Below are 23,237 nucleotides of genomic sequence, written 5' to 3' on the forward strand. Positions count from 1 at the left end.
TGCAATTGATCCTCACAACCCCAGATCCATTCATGCTTGTCTTTGACTACTCTGAGTCTCCTGCATAAAATGGGAATATATGTCTGGCTCCAAATCCAAATGCACATCCCACACACATCATGTCTCTGTATTGAGGCAAGACTTCGATGCTCGCCCATCCTCCCCTTCCCGGACCCCTGCTCTCCCACAAAGTCAGCACCTGGGCATGCAGCCCCAGTAGAGCTTTCAGCACCCTCCAACCTCAGCTCTATCCACAACCAACCTGAAGTTCAGCTACTGAGCTATGAGGGAGTGTTGATCTGCATGAGGATAGGGAGGCTCTACAGAGAGACTTGGATAGATTGGACCAATGGGCCAATGCTAACCATATGAGCTTCAACAAGGCCAAGTGCTGGGTCCTGCACTTGGGCCACAACAACCCCATGCATCGCTCCAGGCCTGGGGAAGTGTGGCTGGAGAGCTGCCTGGCAGAAAAGGACCTGGGGGTTCTAATGGACAAGCGGCTGAACATGAGCCAGCAGTGTGCCCAGGTGGCCAAGAAAGCCAATGGCATCCTCGCTTGTATTAGAAATAGTGTGACCAGCAGAAGTAGGGAGTTGATTGTCCCCCTGTACTCGGCACTGGTGAGGCCACACCTTGAGTATTGTGTCCAGTTCTGGGCACCTCAATACGAGAGAGATATCGAGGTGCTGGAGCAAGTGCAGAGGAGGGCAACGAAGCTGGTGAAGCGCCTGGAGAATAAATCTTATGAGGAGCGGTTGAAGGAGCTGGGACTGTTTAGTTTGAGGAAGAGGAGGCTGAGGGGAGACCTCATCACTCTCTACAACTACTTGAAAGGACACTGTAGACAGGTTGGTGCTGGTCTCTTCTCACAGGTAATTAGCGATAGAACAAGAGGGAATGGCTTCAAGCTGCAGCAGGGTAGGTTTAGGCTGGACATTAGGAAAAAATTCTTCACAAAAAGAGTGGTCAGACACTGGAATAGGCTGCCCAGGGAGGTGGTGGAGTCACCATCCCTGAATGCGTTTAAGAGTCGTTTGGATGTGGTGTTAGGGGATATGGTGTAAGGGAGAACTTTGTAGAGTGGGGTCGATGGTTGGACTTGATGATCCCAAGGGTCTTTTCCAACCTAAATGATTCTATGATTCTCCTTGAGAAGCAATTTCTCCAAGCTGCAACATGCCCCAGCGAGGACTCGGGCAGTCGCCCAGATTGCTCCTGTGCTGCCAAAGGGGCAGAGGTGGTACTTACCATTTGAAAGGGGGTGAGAGGAGTTGGGGAACCTGTTCAGTGCTTTCCATCTCGGCAAATCATAGGGAGTAGGAGGAATCAAACTATTTGAAGGCAACTGGAAAACAATGAGAAGACGATAGGAATAGACACGGATTTTTCATGAGGTTTTTTCCCTACAGAGCAATAGCTCATGTAAAATGGACAAGATAGTAAATATCATATGGCTTGAGTTAGAAAGGCTTTTGACATCACCTCAAGTAATATTATTGTTAGGAAACAAGGGAAATGTCTGAATTCAAGTACAGAGTGGGTGAAAAGCTGGCTTGAAAGATAAAATAGTTGCTATATAGACACCTAGGTCCCTAGGAGGCATTGAGTACAGTTCCACAGCGACCTAGATCTAGCTCCTATTTAATATTTTAAGTAATAACCTAGGTGATGGACTAAAATATATGCTTATTAAATCTGCAAACTGTATTGTGTTGTAAGAGGCTGCACATATACTGCAGGATGGACTGACAATTCAAATTGTTCTTGACAGTTTCAATAAATCATACAATCATAGAATATCTCAAGTTGGACGGTACCCATAAGGATCATCTGGTCCAACTCCCTGCTCCTCGCAGGACTGCCTAAAACTGAACCATATGACTAAGAGTGTCATCCAGGTGCTCCTTGGACTCTGCCAGGCTTGGTGCTGTCACTGGGGAGCCTGTTCCAGTGACTGACCACCCTCTCAGTGAAGAACTTTTTCCCAATGTGCAATCTGAACTTCCCCTGACACAGCTTCATCCCATTTCCTCGTGCCCTGTTGCTGGTCACCAAAGAGAACAGATCGGCACGGCTCCCTCTGCTGCCCGCCTTGAGGAAGTTGTAGACTGTGCCGGGTCACCCCTCAACTTTCTCTTCTCTAAGACGAACAAGCTAAGTGACCTCAGCCACGCCTCATAAGTCTTGCCTTGGAGACCTTTCGCCATCTTTGTCGCCCTCCTGTGGACAGACTCCAGTAGTTTGATGTCCTTCTTATATTGAGGTGCCCAAAACTGCACACAGTACTCGAGGTGGGGCTGCACTAGTGCAGTGTAGAGTGGGACAATCAATCACCTCCTTTAACCACCTAGCTATGCAGTGCTTGATGAAAAAACATGATCCTCTTTAATGAGAACACTTACAAAGGAGTAATTAAGCATATAGATGGGGAAAAGCTATGTAGAGCAGTTGGCCAAAGAAGCTCTAGTGCTCAGAACAGATCACAAACCTAACAAGAGTCAATAGCATCTTGCTGTTACAAAAGAAGGTGGACATCATACTGGGATGTATAACCACCAGCAGTGGTGGCTGAGAGATGTACAAAGTAATCCTGTCTCTCTTTTAAGCCCTGGCAAGGTTTCAGAGGACTGCTTTGTCTTGTTTTAAGCAACAGAACAATCAGAAGACTTAGAAACACGGCCTTTGAGGGAATGTGAGAGGAATGACTGTAATACAGAACTAGAAAAGAAGATAATTAAGGAGTAATAAAATAATCAGCCTTTGAAGATGTTGAAGTTGCAAGGAGGAAAAATATGCATTGACCCTAATTATGGTGGATGGATCAAGCACAGCAGGGAAAATCTAGATTATCCATTAAGAAGCCCTCATGGGAAGACTGCAGGATGTCCAGCAATTTTGGTCATGAATTCCAGGCTAGGCAAATGTTAGACACTAGTTCTCTGGTATCACTGACCGTATTTTAGGATGCAGGTCATATCATCTTGATGACGTCTTGATGATATCTTTCCTGCCCCAGGGGTTGCAGTTTTATGAGTTCAGAGTGGTTAAGAAGCTGGAAATTTTGTTCTATGGGAAATTCCAAAATGTGCTAGGGCAAGGGGGGCAGGACATCCTCTTTCGTAACTAACCATAGAACAACAATACTTCTCATGGAAAGGAAAATATATAAAAAACCCCAGACACTTGGATTGCTTCAGAATAAAATCAAGTCTGGCAACTCAGCACCCTGAGGCAATACAGCTTAAAAGTGTAGGTATGCTCCTGACTCCATTTTTAACCTTGGTAAAGAACCAGAGCAAGAAATCGCTGCTCAGCTGAGGGGCTCAGAGTCAGGGAAGTGCATTTTTCACGGCCCCCTGAGCTCCCCGTTGCTAAGCTTGGATGTCCCAAACCCACCGGTGTTGTCATGGATTACACAGCATGGAAACACGTTCCCATCACTACTTAGGCAGGACGACAAGAAATGATCACAGTTCTGCATATACTTCCCTGAAGTCCATTGAAATCCAATGTTTTCACAGGAGACTGCCTAAAACAAAGCAACATTTTCTGACAAATCATTTTTGTCTGAAAAAAATCCCAGCAAGTTTTCATTCTACTTCCCTCCTCTGCCACATGCCAGATGTCCAGGAGTGTTCTTTGGAAGAGACATCCTGTGTGTTGCACAAGTTGGTTACCAGAGAACACACCAGTAGATGGAGCACACGACTAGGCAGCGCTGCTCCTTGGCTCTGTAAAACCAATTAATATTCTCACTGTTCACTGCTCGCAGCTTGAGACAACAGAGCTGGGGGACAGAGGCCTGGACCGGCCACCAAGCCTGCTGTCTGGCTAGGGTTTCCTTGCTGCCATGCTCCAGACGATCTGCTTTGATGTTTACCGCCTAATTTCTTGGCTGGCTGACACTATTTATATGGCATTTAGGCTTAGCTCATGCACTGCTATTTATGCCATCATTGTATTTATCCCCACAATTTTCCGTTTCTCAAGTGTTTAGTGCATTCTACCTCTAACCAAAAAATTCTTGCAGCTTTTTGCAAGTCCCCAGAGATTTTGCACTTTGTTTGACTGAGTGCCCCCTGACGCAAGCTCTTAAAATCAGCTGGGTCTTCATGGGTGTCAAACTCTGAAACTCCAACTAAGTTTCATCAGTAAATTTCATGAACATATGTCTAATTTTTCTGAAAGGGTTAGTGATGATAGTATGAAGCTAGATTAGCTCAGAATCAATACCAGTACTTAAGTGGTTTCTTTCTTTCTCCATTTTCACGTTTCACTTGATAGTCCTACTCACCTTACCTTTTCTTTCCCACCTCCCATCTTATGTAGGTTTTCCCAAGTCATACCACGTCACATACCACAAGAGTCCGGCCTAGAAAATATTTTTCTTCCCAGCAAGCTCTCTTTGGTAACCTAGCACCACCTCCCTCTGCTAAGCCCATATCACACCATGTCCCATTTTTCACTCACCGTTGTCTCCTGTTAGAAACTCCTTCAACAATTTTACTAAAGCCACAGTGCAAGTTTTCACAAAAATAGAAGTTCCTTGTGCATCATTCTCCTATAACACAGGAGAACTAACATTTCTTTCTCTCACCCTTTGTCTTATTTAGCTTCCCAAGGCCAAGTTGGTCTCCCGTGTTGTACAGCGCACAGTGAAGCCATGATGTTCCTGTTACTGTACTTCTGGCAAGAGCAATGTGATCCTCATTTGACCATCTAGACAAATCCATTACTGAGAAAGAGAAAGCAAAACGTAACTCCAAGATACCAACCTGAACACTGCTTTCACTTCAGCTTGCAATCTTCTCCCTTTTACTACTCTGAAGTTTTTCCTACAGTGCCAAAATACTGAAAATCCTCTGAAAAAATGTCCAGGCGTGAAAGAGGGCACAGAAACAGAACAAGAGTAAAAATCTGTATCACCTGGCATGAAAAAGGCAGGATGTATAAAGCTGCAGCTGCCAGTGCCTGCCAGATTTAAGGAGTCACTCCTCAGAATGACAAGCTGGGTGAAAGTTTCTTGGAAGACCAGTGTTGTGCAGAGGACAATACAGACCGCACAGTCCCAAAGGCAGATGTTATTTTCCATGGGCCTCTGCTATTTCATGGCAAGTGTTTTCATCATACTTTCCATTTTCAAATAGCTTGGTAGAAATGAATGCTCTCCAAGTTACTTACAAGAAAGAAATTACTTCATCAAAACAGCACGTCTGTGTTTGACAGAACTATTAAGGGTCAATGTCCTTCACTTTCTATTATTTGCCTTTCTCTTTCACAAAATAAGGATTTTACTGGTTTTTGCAGTGAATTTTTAAAACGTAATCGTACAGAGCTACTAAGGCTTAAAGCAATCATCTCTGATCACTTTTATTATTGAGACTGCTTTAAAACAAACGTTACCCTAGTATGTACAAAAATCATGACTGTACTACAAAGCGTCCTGACTTCTGAAAGGGTTTTTCTAGGATCAGCGGAGGGACTGTACTATTTTGGGGCAGATTGTTGCGGTGTCAGGGCATATGCAAGTTCTTTGATGACTCCATGCTGGGTACCACTTCACCGCACCGCCCCCGCAGCACAGCTATGTGGCACATTCACGCACGCACCTTAGATTTAGCAGAGGTTAATTGTTCACACGACCATTGTTTCCTTCTGTGGGTTTGCCTGGAAACCTTTGACGTTCTCTTTATTGTACCTCTTGCTGTGCAAATTTCCTTGTTTTGTTTTGCTTCTCGAAGTAATTTTTGGTTGATTATTGTGTAGTTACAGAATTAGAGTAATAAAATCTAATTGTACATCTGAAGCAAAAACATGTAATTGTGGGAGAGTAGATTCAATTTAAAGAAAGAAAACCCCTCCACCAGGGTTTCTGGTGGTTTGCACAGTACATTTGCCAGGCAGTGCTGCTTTGATTGCATCTAACCTGCAATTAGCATGTGCAATTAAGACATAATGAATGTGTGCAATTGCATTATTTCAGGATGTAACAGTAGCAATATTTAGCAGTTACCGTACTAGACACAGTGTTTATAAGCTCAAATGATTTATCAGCATTTACCAATTATGCCATAGGAAGGACGGCAGGTGTGTGAGTGGGACTTACCTACAACAGATTTCCAGGATGAACACACTTCGCTCTCCCGTTGAAAGCCCATGGAAGTAGCCGGCAGGGAAGAGAAGCTGGGCAGATTTGGCACTATGAAAAACGGGGGACTCAAATGGCACTTCCAGCTTACCCTTGGCTTGTCATAGAGCTCATGTGTGACATAATAGGAGAAAGCAGACTTAGCATTTAGTATTTCTGAATTATTCTTCTCTGCCTTCAACATTTTGTATCAGTTTTGTAAGCCCAATCATGCTACCCAAGGATTTAAAAATAAAAATTATTTGAGCATGAAATAATGCTGTGGTCTGTGTGTATGAGGAAGCCTCAGACACATAACAGGTTTCTATACACTCTTACCTGGCATCCTGCAAATACAACTCTACCAGTTCTACCAGGCTTTTCTTAAAGGACATTTCTTGTCCCTTAAGGGTCAAATGATACTTGAAAAGCATCTTAATGCATCACTGAAGGATACAAATGAATATAAGTTTCAATTCAGTCTCACAGAAATAAAGATAAATAAGAATCTCTAGGCACAAACCTTGAGTAGATAAACTGAGGTGTTCTGAGTGCCAAACTGCTAGTGTTGAAATGAACATCCCAGCGATAAAACTCAGAGTCCGATCCAGCAAGGGTTTCCAGTTAAATCAGTGGGAGTTAGAAGCACTAAAATCATACATAATCACACCCCATTCATTTGTATTAATCTATCACAGAAAAGCATATTAGAAGTCCTGAGACCAGGACTGCTTGTTCCGGGCACCATAATTTGTGTGATTTTGTACATGGGTCCAGCACAAAATGCTCGATGCATCCACACAACTAAGAGCAAAAACTGCGTCAGCATCCCTTCTTAATATTTCCTTCATTTCCTATTGAAAAAAGATTATCAGAAGCAGACAAAAGTAATTACAAACAGCCAATGGATCAGCTTCTACACTGATTTATACCTGTACTTCACTACTTTCAGCACTTGGCTTGGCATCCTGAGAAATGGTGCTTGTCAGTAACTGGGAGAGGGAGCTCATGGGCCAATCCCATCTAGCTAGAAGAGTAAAAAAATATATAAAATTGCCATTTCTGCAAAAACAATTTAACTTCTGCTTTTGAAAGCAAGAGTAAGATAAACTGTGACACATTTTCATCCAAGACATTTATTAAAGATTATATGGGCACAGCACACAGATAAACCACATCCTGAAGCAGGGTTAAACTAGGTTTCACATTTTAAAGCTGTGCTGGCAGTTTGTTGTTTCTCCAGATGGAGAACTCACGTGTACCTTCCTTATATATATATATATCTGCGATTTTAGATTGGCAAATGACAAACACAGTCTGTATTTATAAGGGTGTCATTTACTTCACTTTTTATTAAAATCATCAGCTACAAAACAGATGTTTTGTACATACCAGTCCTAAGAGAAAATGATATTAATTCTGAAATGAGACCATCATATTGCGCACCTGGGACATGATAAGGGGTCAGAAATAATAGAAAATATATGGAGATTAGATAAGCTACTCACATCACACTGGAAGATTAACCTATACCTTTGAAGAAATCAGTGCACATGTTTATTGAAGACCTATTTTCTGCAAACATTAAAAAAGTTCCATTTTGCTCTCATTTAAAAATACTGTAGCCGCTACTGCTACAGAACGGAACAGTGCTACTTCAGTCTGACATGTGCCACAAGTGTCACAGTCTCTGGAAACAGAGAAATGGCCTAACAACATGATGAGAAACAAGACAGTAACACTTTTTTGATAGTAACGGTGTCAGAAAACACCACGGACCAAATTCTTAGTTGACGGAAGGTGACATAGCTTCCCCTAAATCAAAGATCAAGTACTCACCAAGAATACGGACCATAATCAAAACATCCTGACGCTGTATTCTGTCTCTCCCTTCGAGGTCAAAATAGAGAAGGAGAAGGGGTAACAGACCCATCTAACTCAAGAAGCAACAGCAAAGTCATCCCATCCGTCCAGCAGCCCTTGTGTACTCTCCACTCGACCCAGAGTGGCTGGGAGGCTAAATAAGCCTTATGGGCCCTGAATTTTATTAGGGGCTTTCCAAGATCATGATAACTGGTATAGCCAGAAGCACAAGGCGATAAATGATAAAGTAATCTGGGCAGAATGTAGGGGCCATATTGTGATATTCATTTTTATATTAATATCAATGTGGGTTTTGGCTTAAAGTCCATTGTCTCACTGCAATAGCACAAGAATATTCATTTCCAGGACACTGTTAAAGGCATCTGCCAGGTGCTGCAGGGTGACTCTTGCTCCTATCTACTGCTTTGATAATGTCACCTCCTTGGTTATCATGACCTTGTTAAACTTTCCATACCATCATCCTGGAGACTGGAAGTAGGAATGTCATGCGATGTTGGATCCTAGTACAATGTAGGAAATGAAAACAAGAAAGCATTGTGTTTAATGACAGCTTCCAGCAGGACAAAAAACATTACAGCAGAAAGGTTCATATTGGTCAGTGCCACCTGAAATACAGAATAAGGAACAAACATCAAAACATTAAAGTTAAATAGGTGTTGATTACAAGGTGAAAACATGGTTATTTCTATTAGTTTGCTGCAAGAACTTCACCCCAATAAATACATTTCTATCTTTATAAAATAGGTCATTTTATAGAATAAAAACACATCAAAAGTATACTGTAATTCTTAACAGAAAGACTAAGTGTAGAACCTAATTTTGCAACTTAAGATTGACCAAAAATGTTCAGGCTGTTCATATCCTAAAATCACAGGCAGGTCTTCTCTGATCACCACTACCTTAATTTCAGTGCCAAAACATAAATTATACACTAAAAACATAAGAACAAGTCATCTCAAATCGATAGGAAAATACAAACAGACAATGACGAATAAGTAATTTTGCTATATTCTTTATAGTCACTGTGCATAAAAAATACGTATCTTTCAGGTAAATATATTTTTTTCTTTGTTGTGATTTTAAAGTGCATCTAAAAGCCGCTAAATAAATCTTTATACTTTAAAAACAGAGGAAGGTGAACAGCAGTTCAGAAATGATAGGTAACTCCTGTTAACAAAGAGGTAATAAGTTCTACGTCCTATTCCAATATTCTCAGCTCCGCTAACGTGGTGGTGATATTTTGGGTGGGCAACATTGGCAAACACTGACTGGGCCCGATGATTGTATTTCATAGAATTACAAAATCAGTTAGGTTGGAGGGGACCTTAGTAGGTCATCTAGTTCAGCCTGCTCCAGGCATGGTCAATATTGGTTGCTGAGGGCTTTGTGCGGGTGGGTCCTGCAAACCTCCCTGCAAAAAGGATGGCGACTGCACAACCCCACCTGTAGGACCCCTGTCCTACTGTCTGCCTGTGCTCACGGCAGAGAACCTGGGCAATCCACCGACTTAGGGGCCTTGAGGAACTGTTCACGTAAATCCACGATTTCCAGTCTTATCAGTGTAATTACCAAGCAGGCCTCTACCCTTAAACACATATCAAACTAAAATATTGACAGTAGACAGAGTATTAACTAGCATTTTAAAGCTCGCCGAGCTAAATCTACTCCTAACAGTAACTTCAGAGGAGTATTGCCTGCATATGTGAGTGACCAGTTTGAGCTACGCTATGCGCAGGCACCCCATAAATAGCTGCCCTCCCTGGGACGTAGACACCATTTTCAGAAGTGCTCCCTTCTCGAGGAAACCCTTCCCAGAATGGCGGCAGCGGTGCTGCAAGCACTGAGCTGCCCCCGGCCGCTCTCAGCCCCCATCAGCAAATACTTTCCGTGAAGGGGTGTTCTACCTGCAAAGCTCTCAACATCACTCTGCGAAATGACAGTTTCCAAAGTATATGTCAAGCTTTTTACTATCTTTCACAAAATAGCACCAGAATGCTGCTGCCATTCTCCCTTCATAAGTATCACACATGAGCAGCGCTTGGTGCTATGGAGCTACAGCTACAAGTCCTTCGCAAGCAGTTCAATTTCATCCAGCAAGAAGTCCATGTCCTCTCGACTAACTTGCGGGCTGATCACCACCTGACGGAAGAAGTTGACTTTGCCCCGGTGAGGCTGGTACCCAAGCATCATGCTGCCCTTCTTCATCATCCTTTCTTTAATTATAGGAGCAACCTAAAAGTAGAGACAAAAAAGGGTTGATATCATACTCATAAATACAGCAGATTTGGGCAGGAACTGTACTTTGTGACTTAAAAAGCTTCTTTGAAGTGTTTGAGTTTTGCACCCCTTGCCTGCCTCTCCATTATCTGCCCCATGACATATTAAAGCTCAGACCTGCAGGTTTAGAGGCAGACTGTGCATTGAGACCCTCAGGTTCTGGGACTCGTGGAAGAATCAGAACAAGACCTAAAACCCTCAAAAGCCTGCTGCTCGGGGAATTCATCTGTAGCATGGGAAATCTTGGGTTAAGTCTTCCTGATTTAGATCAAAGGTTTGAACTCAGGAAGAACAGCTACTGCAGCCAGTAAAAGGCAGGGTTTCTCTCCTTGTTAACTTAGCTAAGCCTGACGACTCACCTTGATGGCCCTTTTCCCACCACATCTGCAAAGCATCTTTCCCTAGAGGACACTCTCCATTGAACCCCCCTGAAATTTAAGGTGCCAAAGAAGTCAGTGCGATGCAGTAGTGAGGGCAAAGGCCTCATCCTGGAGTTTAAGATTTAAGGTGTAAGTAGCATTTGGCCACACCACTCTTGTGTCGAATGGGATGAAATCTCATAGGTGTCTCACTGCAGAAAAAAAACCCATGACTAAGACTGCCAGAGTCAGGTCCTTATAGCTGAACACTTGATCTCATCCCAGCGGGGCTATTAACCTTGTCCAATTAATCTTGTGCTCAACTTAAGCATGTGAGCAGTTCTGTGTTCTCATGCTTGGAATCAGTCATAAGCTTAAATGCATTGCTGGATTAAGTACTTCTTTGGAAGACAGAATTCAACATAAAGAAGTATTTTGACAAAAGCAGTGTTTTTAAAAATGCCTTGCATTTTAATATATTACTAACAACATTCATGTATTTCAGAACAGTGCATTCCTTTTCTTCCTTTTGTGACGGTTTGACTTTGAAATAAGTAAATGGAAGTATGACCTAACCTTGGTTTTTGCATTAATTTATTTCAGCTCTAAAAGCTAGTGCCAGAAACTACCACCTGATCTGCAAAAGACAAATGATGATGCCAACCTTGCCTTAATACCTTTATTTTTACACGGCACATTTTAGTAGGCAAGTCCCGTACAGTTTACTTAGATAGAAACAGCTGAAGTTTTCACACTAACAGCCTACCTTTCACATATTTGCTTAGTGGTACGTGTCTAAACTACCATTGTTTCAAAATGTATGTTGAACTGAGAGGAGGACTGCCTATGGTTCTAACTTAATTTGCCTCTCTGATTTCGGTTTATCTTTGTGACAAAGCTATGTCATTTATTTAGTGTTTGTTTTTTAAACTATGAGAGTGACAGAGTCAGAATTCTAATTAAAGTCCAGAGTGTGACATCAGTATGAATTATGCACATGGAAGCAATGAACATCCTTTCAGAATGCGGCGCGCAATCAGAATTTTGACGGTTTTGCATATTGCTGCAAGCAAAAGAAAAAAGAGAAATAAGTTGGAAAAGTAGTTCTGATAAACATTTAGGAAACACGAAGATAAGAATGAGGACAGGAACGCTCAGAATTACAACAGAAATCTTAAGAGGCATACTGTGATACCGTCAGTCACATTCAATAGCACCTTTTTCCATAAAATCCATAAAATCTAATGTGGAGCTCCAGGTGTGCCTCCTACGTAAAGATCCTAATGAAAGCTACCAATGAAAACACAATTCTGCTGTGCATCTGCAATGCGTACATCATTTAGAAACAGAAGTCATCAAATATATCCCTATACCATCACCCACCTGGGTTTCTGTCTGCCTAGCAAATGATTCAAGGATTCCTCAGTTTCCTTGTTTTATAGCTCAGAATTACTTCAGACTAACCTCATTTATGGCATACTCAAAAAAAAAAAAAATCATAAACAAGCACTGGAGTTCTGCTGCAGGACAGATAGAGATGGTAGCTATTTTGCATGAGACAGAGGCCTTCATCCTGAAAAGTATGTTACTCAGCAAACAATTCTCTCTGCTTCAGACCAAATGTTCCGAACTGCATCCTAACAAATCGCTGAACCCAGTACAGCACAGTGCTAACACTAGGGCAGAATCTGGGCCTTATAATTGTTCTTGCACAATTTGCCAGTGGTGGAGTCAAATGGAAACACTCCTGGTTATGCACCCTAGTGTACGGACCTGCAACACACATTCTCTTAAAACAGTATTCTCTCAACTTTGTTTTTAATTTTTTTAAGTTCTCTTAGCTTTGGCATGATAAAAATTCTTCTACTTTTCCTCCAGTTTGCATGTGTTGAACCCTTTAGCAGCATACAAGGCTTCTAAGAGCTCTACTATTTCATTTTTATTCACACCAGCCATGGGCTGAGATAGCAGTGACACTGTGACAACACTCGAAAGACATCGCGCCCAGGAGGCATTGTGCTGGGCACCATATACATACAGAAAATACATAGGAAAAATTCCTGCACCCTTGTACTTGACAAGAGCCCCTAGTGACTTCTGCTCATGGAATAAAGACACTACAAGTGTAAGGGGAGAAGCGAATTCTTCTTAATGTACTTTCTCAAGCTCTTCTTTAAGATTCAAATCCCTATGGCAACTTTTAGCCCTTATTGATGTTCCATCACAGTTATTTTATCTTTTGTATCACACTATTGATTCTCTTCATCTCAGCGCCCAGTGCTCCACGATCCATCATCCCAAAATGTGCAGTAGCACAAATGGAGACCATGAAAGCAAAAACATTTAGGCTTCAGTAATTTGGGGACTGTAAATATACTGCATTTCAGTAGGTCTTCTTTTATGCAAAGGGAAGGTAGAAAATTCTGACTTTTGTTATCTCATTTATTATCACATTCATCCTCCATGCTAATGAAGTTGTTTTCTTAATTTGAAGTGCATCCATCCCTTTTTGAAGGCAAACCAAACACTTCCTACTTAAAAGAAAGAAAACATAGAACTGTCTTATGTGGTATTGACAGAATTATTTTTTGAAAGATTTTCCAACAAGTATTTTGCATGTTCTATTTGCCAAAGTGATGAAGTCAGCATTACAAAGCTATCCTATCCACAGAAAGAAGTAAGGAACAAAATATATGCATAAATGCTTAACTACGTGTATCACAAAAGAACCATTAAGTGATACATGCATGCAAAGGCTTGGACTCGAGCACAGGGTATGACTGCTAACCGAAAGTAAAGGCTGGTACCACTTTGCAGCAGAAAAATTAGACCTATAAGGAACTAATTGCCTAGTGAGGAGTTCAATGTGTTTAATTCCCGCTCAAGTCAATGAGACCTGAGGATGCTCAAATATCAGAAAGAGCTGCACAGCCTCGTTTAGGATAGGCTCCTCAGAAAGCAATTTAGTGGGAATGAGATTGCTTCACCAGTCCAATTATTTTACTACAGAACTTACTTCAAATTGTAAATCTAATTCTTTATGTGGCCCATCAGTGGGACAAACTCAGAATTTTAAGTGTAATGTATCCTAAACCCAAAGTCCTCTTCTCTCCTTTGCTCCCTTCCCGCCGCTGGCCTCCCCTGCCAATCCACCCTGGAGATTATTATTTCAAACACTCACTTCAGCAGTGTATCAGCTATACGACATGCCCTTCTTCCACCTAGGAAAGTGGGGAGGAGGTGCAGTGAGTGGAAGGCCATCATGCAGCAGAGCTGCACACTGCGTAACCAGCGGCCCAGGGAACTGCTTTGCACGAGGACCGATGTGTGCATCAGTCTCCCGGTGCAGACCTACACAGAGGCTGCAACATCTCGTGCTTCCCTTACTATTAATAACAGAGTTTTTTAAACTAGAGCAAAAATTACATAGCAGTTTAGCTCCTTCTCCATCTACCTGGGTGACAGCATAATATCTTCTCCCACTCTCAGCCAGCACTCAGCCACACTACAAACAACAGAAAGTTTTAGCCCTAAAATTTAAGCTGTTTCTATCAAGAGTCCAGACCACAGCTGAACCTCATATATATTCACACGGAAGATGTCAGTGTTCCTTCCCAGCACGTACACACACACACACACAGAGCAATGTGATAAACAGCCAGGACCCGTTTTGACACTACAGCTGAAGTATCTAGTGCACCAGGAGGATTAGGAAAGCAATATATGTCCCTCTCCATATCTCAAGCATCCTTGAGAAGAGTGGTTCTGCACAATCATACCAGACGGCAATACCTTAAAAACCACTGTGTTCCCCCTAATTGACTCGTCAATGGCATTCAATGAAACTTTCTCCAACACTTCAAGAATTTCCACCAAGCTCAGGTGGAAACATTGAGCTTCATAACACACTTCAACAGCCACCATTAAAGACTGACTCATCAACAGAGTTGAGCACATTCTCAGCAGCAGAAGCACATACCTAGCATCTCCAAGAGCTAGTTCCCAAGTTTGAACACTTAAAATCCTTTCAGAGAACTTGTTGAAACACCTATTTGAGATAATTTCTTCTTCTTCCAGCTATCAAGGCCTCCGAAACCTTTCCCTCAGTGGTCAAGCTATGTAAGCCTGGTTCTTAAGCTAAGAATAACTTCCTAGCACATGGGTTTCTTGTGTAAAGTTAAATCTCCAGAGCAGCTCTGTTAAATAGGTGATGTTCCCACCCTGTTAGTCATGGCACAGTATTATGCTTTGGAATTCATTCCCTGTAAGGTGCCTCCTGTTGAACAGTATAGACATTTGTAATTAGAGTTGGTTTGTAAAAGTTTATTCTAACTACACACACAAAAAAAAAAATCATAGTAAGATAACAAGCTGCCTAGCTTTTTCAAATCATGCAATCCCATTAACTTCTAAAATACATACACCACTATTAACAGTTTATAGTTCAAGTCCTATACTTAGTCCAAAATAGATGATGCTTTCTGATGACAAGGGACAGAAAAGAGTAATGTAGCTTTTTTGTTCATATGCGATAGATTCACTGAGCCCCAGCCCCAACTGCACTAATGCTGCTGAGTATGGATAGCCAAGTAGGTTGTCCTAAAGAGAAGCAGAATTTCCTGACAAATATGCTACCTTGTTCTTCCTGCTGAAATAAAGAAAAAAGCACCTACTGATTTTAATTAGCCGCTTATTTTTCTGCTCTAATGTTGTCTCTGACAATTGTAATTAACAGATACACTGAAAGTGCAAGAAAGCTCAGGTTGGACAACTGCAGAATAGCTTGCTGATGATGGAAGACCATGTCCAATATTGGTTATAAATTTCTTTCTCCATGCCCTCCCTTAATCTGTAAGGGTTCTCATTTTAGACCTAATATCGTATTTTCAAACTGTCCCATCACAAATTATTTTCTATGCCTCTGACACTGTACCCCTGTTACCTGTACTGTCATCATTCTCACACTCTAGTTGCATTAGCGTAGTCATACCAGCTACTGATGTATCACAACAGCTTTTCCAAACTGTAGGCTAGAGGCTGTATTCTTTAAAAGCAACATTCTGAAAATTTTGTATTTAAACATGAAGGCAACAGGAATGAGTTGCAAATTGTCAACAATGCTCGGTAAAAATACTCTGCTAAGCAATGAATTTATGAAAATATATTGCTTCGGAGCGGTGGGGGAAGGGGCAGGGGGAATTTGTGAATTTGACAAACAGCCCAAGTGAAAAGATAGCATTAGACAGAAAATTAAAGCAGCCAGAAAAATAAAGAAACCAGAAAAGCCTAAAGGTTTTCTGAATTTTTGAAACAAAACTATTTTATTTGTTTCAAAACACTGTTTTCAATTAAAACTTAAATTCAATTGGAAATTGACCCATTTTTATTGCAGCCAATAGAAAAGGACTGAGAAAAGCGAAACTAAGCAAATTGCTTCATTTTAGCTTGTCTGAAAACAAAAAATCTTTCTGGTCAATGAAAACCAAGAATTGCTTCCAGTTTCTTAATTCAATGGCCAAACCAAAAAATCCATTATTTGTACAACCATAAATATGTGGGACCAAAAGTGCTGACACTGCTTAACTGAAATATCTGTAGAAATTTTGGCCCCTAGAAAAGTCAGAAAGTATGAGAAAATTCATGGGACCGCCTGTTCTGTTGGCAAAATCTGTCTGGAAATCTCACGTGAACAGCTTAGAGTAGTGTGGATGAGTCCAAACGTGCTAGCCCAGCAAGTACTACAAAGTCAGAATGCCTATAAAAACTGCTGTTAATACTGGCAACTGCTATCAGAAACATTTTTTCCAAATCTTTTGAAGAGTTCCCAGGTCACTGAGTATCTATGCAACATAAAGCTGAAGAGCTATTCCAGCTGCTGGCAGCAGCGACTCCCAGTCATCGGACCCCATTCTGCTTCTCCTGAAACTCATTTCAAAATTGCCACAGACTTCAAATGGAAGCAGAATGCAATTATCTAAATTTCCTCCTTATGTGTCTGCTTCAGGTGGCAGTTTGCAAACAGCCTTCAGCTTTTATTGGAGAAAGCCACACTTGCAGTAAATCAATAACCTTTCTAGGCAGCCTCAAAAGGAGGGTAGACAGTGTCAGAAGGACAGGAGCGTATTAGCAGCTCAAACTATTTCTCTTCCTCAAATACAGCCTTGATGAAATTTTCCGAGGTACGGAATACTGCACTAGAAATTGGCTGAAGATTTGTAGCTAGAAGAGAAAAAAAAAGTTGCCCTTTTGACAAAATGGAAAGATCACATTCTCATGATTTCACAAAAATGGAAAACACATTTTGTGTTCTCGCCTCAGTTATTCCTTGCAATGGAATACAAGTTGATACAGAACAGTCTCTCTCATCTGACCACAAATATCTGTTTTGGCTCCCCCAGAAGGGGCAAATTTTCATTTGGAATTTCATGATTGTTATTTAAAAGGCAACTTTTTGGCTATTCAAAATCTGACAAGTTATGCTTCCTGCTAGAAATGACCAGTTTGGATTCATGTATATTCATAAGAAAACAACTATTGTACAGCAATTGCCACCAAAAAAGTAAACAATTCAGTGAAGTGTTTGGACACAAATTTAAACTTTTACATATGGGCTATTAATTTCAGTGGGTCTTCACAGTAGTTTCTTACCTTGTTTAAATGATAGCACAGTGGTTGAGGTACTGGATACAGACTCAACAAATAGGGCTGGTCCCTAACCCTTCCAGAGGCAGTTTGGACAAATCGCTCCATCTCTTTTTGGTAACACGTTTCTTTTTCCCTTCACAGGAAGCACATAACCCTTCAGGGCAATGAAGTCTCTATGCGTTCATACATCTATTGTAATCGTCCCTGATATCTCATGGGTGCTCTGTACACCAGTATTATATATCTTAAATAATTTCTGCACTAAATAGGTTCTCACAAACATCTGTCACAACATACCTGCTGCATTTCACAGAGTAACTGCAAAAGATAACTTTGATATCAATGATACCAATCAGTATTAAGTAAGAACAGTAGCTGGCATTTTAATGCTGACCATTGGATGCAATACAAGTGAGCAAAACACTTTCTTTGGTTTGTTGTAATCACAAAACTAGCTAAATACTACAAATATTTGGAAGTAATAGTGCTTTCAACGTATTATAACACTGAGAAAGTATGTCCTTCACTGTTAAACATCTCTTCTTGCCTTTTGCTGCAGCATCAGTTGCTGGCTTTAAAACAACAGGCTTTTTCCCTTTTGGTGATAATTAAAAACAAACTCAGACCATTTGTCAGCTGTCACCCCAACCGGGACAATCGAAATACCAAATATTTGCACACCCAATCACAGCTTTGTTCTTGTAGCCAAGGCGCTCTCTAAAACCCAAACATGTTTTTCTTTTGTCTAGAATTTGTTCTGGGCCTACATCCCTAAACCACTAATAAATTATTGCCGTACACTATTGCGCCAGTGTTCCCCTTGTGCCACACCAGGCAACAAAAGGAGAAATAAGCGCATTTGTCAAAATAGCAGTAACCACTTCCACATTCTTTGGAGCAACTAACATATCAAAGGAGAAGAGATGCTGCTGTATTTCTGTCCCGATGCTGACATTCTCCGTGCATCTTCAACTCTGGGCTGTGCAGTGTGTTTACACTACCATATCTTGCACATCATCTTCTCACCAGTTGTTTTTTGCCAGAAGACATGTTAATGAACCCCACAAATCACTGACCTGACTAATAGGAGATGCTGGGCTGGCTTCGGATTTTGATTGCTTTAAATGACTCCTTTAGCCAGCCATTTACGCAACGAAAAATAGCCTTCAGACAAAGGCTTTTACACTAATGGTATTTGCCTCTGAAAAGGAGGAGCCAGAACAGACAGCACCCAGAACAGAATCAGTACTTAAAGGAGTTTGTCCATGTGTTTACTTACAGCTAAAATGTACATTGGTGAACAACACGGTTTTCCAGGTGCACAGTCCCATGTTGTCTTCTATCTAAGCACATGCAGCTTTTCAAGACAATTCATCTGGATTTCTTATTATTTTTCTGTCATTTCTGTGTTGCTTTACTGAGGTCTTATTAACAAGCCATGTGGAAAGCGTAAGCATTAAGAAAATTCCAAAGACTAGCACACAATGTTACAAATCCAATACTCTGATCTGTTTAAACAAGAGTTGAGCGCTACTGGTTTTATAAAAACAATTACTTTAAGAGGCTTCATAGCATACATGAGGTTCTTCTGTGCAACATTTTGTTAAGTTCCCAGGTTTTCCAGTCTTTCAACCCTGCCAAAGACAAGCTCCCCTTCTCCATCCAGGATGAAAGGGTAGCTTGTCATCTTGAAAGTAAGAGTAACTAACCAAAAAAATATCCTTTTTAGTTTGTATGCATAGGGATGAGCTTCTGTTCTACTCCACTGGGGGAAAAAAGAAATCACAGTGCAATGTGAATGTCTAGGGTTGGGAGGAGCACTTTACAATAGCAAGATTTACATTATACGGTGACACAAGTTCAAAAACTTGACACATTTCTGGTGTAGAAAAAGGAATACTGCTTCAGAAACTTGGAATGATTCCCAATTGTTAGGATCTTATTTACTACTTGCACAAGTCAGCTTCTGGCATAAGGTAGCAGCACCTTCTGTATTTGCATTATGGTAAGGATTAAAGAACAGTAATGTGTCTTTGTTCCTATTCTTTAACCAGATCTAAAGAAAAAATTAGTATTACAACAAAACAAGATATCTTTTGTGTCTTTTTTTCTCCTTAAAAACATTACAATGACCTTCTCAGAGGCTGCTTACAAAGTCTTGGGGGAGATGAGGGGATGGTGTCTACCATGACCCAGACTGCTACCACAAAAGCAAGGCTGCTGTCTGACCTGATCACCCAATTTTACAAAGAAAATTATCCCCTTTCCCCATCCACTCAGTGAATTATAGGACCAATAACTGTCAATTATTACAATTATTTTGCCTGAGACTCATTTACTTAAAGCCCGATCTGGACATGAAATAAAGGCCAACAAACCATTCCACACGGAGCCCTATCAAAGTCAACAACACATTCCTCACGTACATCTCACCCCAGGACAATGTTCATTCCAGCTCAGCCTTCCTCCTCTCCTCATCCCCAGTGAGCATGTTTTCTCCTGTGCTTAAATGCATGGACAATCAGGAAACTGAAAGAACAAACCAGGATCCCTAGGGTTTCAGAATTTCCAAATTTTCTTGCAGTCTGTAAGGGTGGAAAGTGATGGGAAAGTAATGATTTGCACCTACAAGTATTTGCAAACTAAAGAACCAAAATACAGGTAATTATGATTAATAAAAGTCTTAGCTAAATGGAACTAGACTGCAGTCAATCCCTAGATAATTTAAGGGCATTTGGAGGGGGAAAGCCACACCGGGCTCAAAATTTAGCATCCCTCTTGCAGAGATTTATAACAATATACTTACCGCAAAAGAACTACATGGAATAAAAAATTTGCTAACCTTGGGCCTACCCTACACCCCTATTGATATGGCTTAGCATTCAGAGGCATAGATTAAATCCTCTAACCCTGTACACCAAATTGCTTTGAGAACCTTATTCTTTTGCCAGTCTGACCGTGTATTCACTGTGGACCATGGTAAATGCCACAATTTCCCTTAGCTACCTATAAATCACACCAAAAAGGTAAAAATTGTACCATTAGAAGGAAAAGAATAGCAGGGTGAAAAAAAGGTGAAGGTGAAAAACTTGCACATTTTTGTCAGGCTTTCACACCAATGAAAGAGAGACAGAGAGCATGCACAAGAAGAATCTTTTTGATCTTTGAAAGCAGTTACAATCTTCTATACGAAACTTGTCGATTGAAGCCTGCTAGATTTCACTACCTTTATTGAAAAGGTTCCACAGAATTCAATAAATACAAATAATCTTCCTACAAAATTTATAAAGTCTCCGATTGATCAGCAGCTCCAGAAAAGATTCTCTACATTAATCAACATTCACCTACAGAAGTCTGTCATTGAAGTCACTGGGAGTTTTATGGCCGAATTTACCTGCAGTAGAGTTAGACTAATGCATGTTTCCTTATAACTCTATTAAATTTGAAAGGAAGGTCTAAATATCTGCTGAACAGATATCAATCCTGCACTTGGGCCACAACAACCCGTGCATCGCTCCAGGCTTGGGGAAGCGTGGCTGGAGAGCTGCCTGGCAGAAAAGGACCTGGGGGTTCTAATGGACAAGCGGCTGAATATGAGCCAGCAGCGTGTCCAGGTGGCCAAGAAAGCCAATGGCATCCTGGCTTGTATTAGAAATAGTGTGACCAGCAGAAGTAGGGAGGTGATTGTCCCCCTGTACTCGGCACTGGTGAGGCCGAGCACCCGGCACTGGACACCTTGAGTACTGTGTCCAGTTCTGGGCACCTCAATACGAGAGAGATATCGAGGTGCTGGAGTGAGTGCAGAGGAGGGCAACGAAGTTGGTGAAGGGCCTGGAGAATAAATCTTATGAGGAGCGGTTGAAGGAGCTGGGACTGTTTAGTTTGAGGAAGAGGAGGCTGAGGGGAGACCTCATCACTCTCTACAACTACTTGAAAGGCCATTGTAGACAGGTTGGTGCTGGTCTCTTCTCACAGGTAATTAGCGATAGAACAAGAGGGAATGGCTTCAAGCTGCAGCAGGGTAGGTTTAGGCTGGACATTAGGAAAAAATTCTTCACAGAAAGAGTGGTCAGACACTGGAATAGGCTGCCCAGGGAGGTGGTGGAGCCACCATCCCTGGATGTGGTTAAGAGTCGTTCGGATGTGGTGTTAGGGGATATGGTGTAGGGGAGAACTTTGTAGAGTGGGGTTGATGGTTGGACTCGATGATCCCAAGGGTCTTTTCCAACCTAAATGATTCTGTGACTCTATTTTGTACTGCTTTTGGAGGAACTTTTCTTGGTTATAAGAAATTTTGTCAGACTTGTAGATATTTCTGACCATACTAACCCCTTTGGAGAGTAACAAGAAATTCCTCCCTTGTAGGCATGAGAAAGAAACATATTCCATCTCAATCCTCTCAAGACGCCTACAGTTAGAAAGGAATCCGTGCTTACATATCTGAGTCACAAAATGAAATCTGAGGTCCTAGAGAAAACTTTGTATCTCAGTACACATGATGGAGCAGGACTTCCTCCCACTCACCCCTACAAATATTTCTGACACCATTCACAGCATTACACAAAATATAAAGATTGCTTAATTGAGCAGATGAAGCAAGTTACACTTTTTCTGTGGCATTACTAGTGATTTATTTATGAACATATCTGAAATTTCCACTTATCAAGCAACAGTAAGGAAGAGTAGTTTTATGTGAAGAAAGGACAGAGTTTAGGCCCAACTCTTTTTTCCTCTATTTGCAATTTCAATGCTTTCTTGCTGTTTCTTAAAGTGTTTGATGCAGCAGGAGGGAAGTGCAGCTTCCCTCTCCTCCTATTGAAGTTGGTGATAGGAAACAGAAGAGTGCTAACGTAATAAGTAGATATTCATTTAAGTGGAGGCAAGCTCAAGATTCATTGACCTAAGAGCAAGAGGTCAATATTTATTCAGAGAACAATAAATCTTGATACTTGGTTCTAACAGATGTTAATCCAATGTATTATTAAATCCATCCCATTAAAGCTAATTAGGTTGTGTGTCCTCGTGAGCCTTGTTGCCAATAGTCATTAGTATTGCATGGGTCATAATTACTGTGCTTTGATAATTAAATCATATAATTTCTAATAAAATTAAATATCTGGGGATAGAAATACTTATTTTTCTCTACTATGACTATATTATTTTATATTTCATTGGTTTCCTCCTTCATGCTGCTGTAGACCTTCCTCCTGCCCAGACCAGCATAGCTAAGGAATCAAAAGCAATGTTGGAGCAGCACCATTTTTTAAACTTTCCTATTTGTCTTAAAAACCTGATACTCCTAAGCCCACATTCATCCACTATTCATGCACCAGGCAGGTAAGAAGCAAGGACACAAATCAATAAGTAGCTGCTGTCATGAAAAAGAAAAAAGAAAAAGGACTCATACTCCTAAGTGAAAAATTCCTCCTATTTTGGAGTTTTACAGTGCTTTCCATCCCCAAATTTCAGTGTACTTCATAGATAGGAGGAAATACTATCATCTTCGTCTTAATCTCTGGAAGGAACTGAGGCACACAGAAAGGAAATAACAACCAAGATCTTAACCACAACCCTGTGCCAAAGCTAGACATCACTCAGGTACATTAGTGATTCAGCAAGCAGGATGGGTATTTTTAGTGCACATTTGTCTTGGAAATACTCTTGCAGAATACACGCAAAATCACTGCCATTTGGGTCAAAGTGGTTTCCTTCCTGAAGGAACCACAGCTGAACTCAGGCATCAGGGTACAATGCAGAATGTCCCACTTGCACTGTAGATGACAGCTTCTCCAGTGGTTAGCACTCCGTGCACTCACAGTGCACACCTAGGGCTGCTGACTGGTGGGAAGCTCACTCTTGGAGAAGACTTAGTGAGGACATGAGGGATCACAGAAAATTAAATCCTGGTCATTCCATCTTCTTTATGCCACACACACCAGTAA

The 23,237-nt window shown here is 41.2% G+C and overlaps 1 protein-coding gene across 5 annotated transcripts in view; it reads right to left on the bottom strand.

The window, feature by feature from the left end:
• Positions 1–7,254: 7,254 nt before the first annotated feature.
• Positions 7,255–23,237, bottom strand: part of GADL1 (glutamate decarboxylase like 1) — an 87,023-nt gene continuing 71,040 nt past the window's right edge. For 2 of the 5 annotated variants that reach the window (XM_074575102.1, XM_074575100.1), the window contains 2 exons: positions 10,154–10,246; positions 7,462–8,619 (listed from right to left, as the gene is read on the bottom strand). In XM_074575102.1, coding sequence (XP_074431203.1) covers positions 8,515–8,619; positions 10,154–10,246 — 198 coding nt within the window. In that variant the 3' untranslated portion in view covers positions 7,462–8,514. Of the gene's footprint in view, positions 8,620–9,018; positions 10,247–23,237 lie in introns of those variants that run through there. The other 3 variants (XM_074575103.1, XM_074575104.1, XM_074575101.1) reach the window with 3 other exon arrangements.

Source organism: Larus michahellis, chromosome 2 (genome assembly GCF_964199755.1).
Source record: "Larus michahellis chromosome 2, bLarMic1.1, whole genome shotgun sequence".
NCBI lineage: Eukaryota > Metazoa > Chordata > Aves > Charadriiformes > Laridae > Larus > Larus michahellis.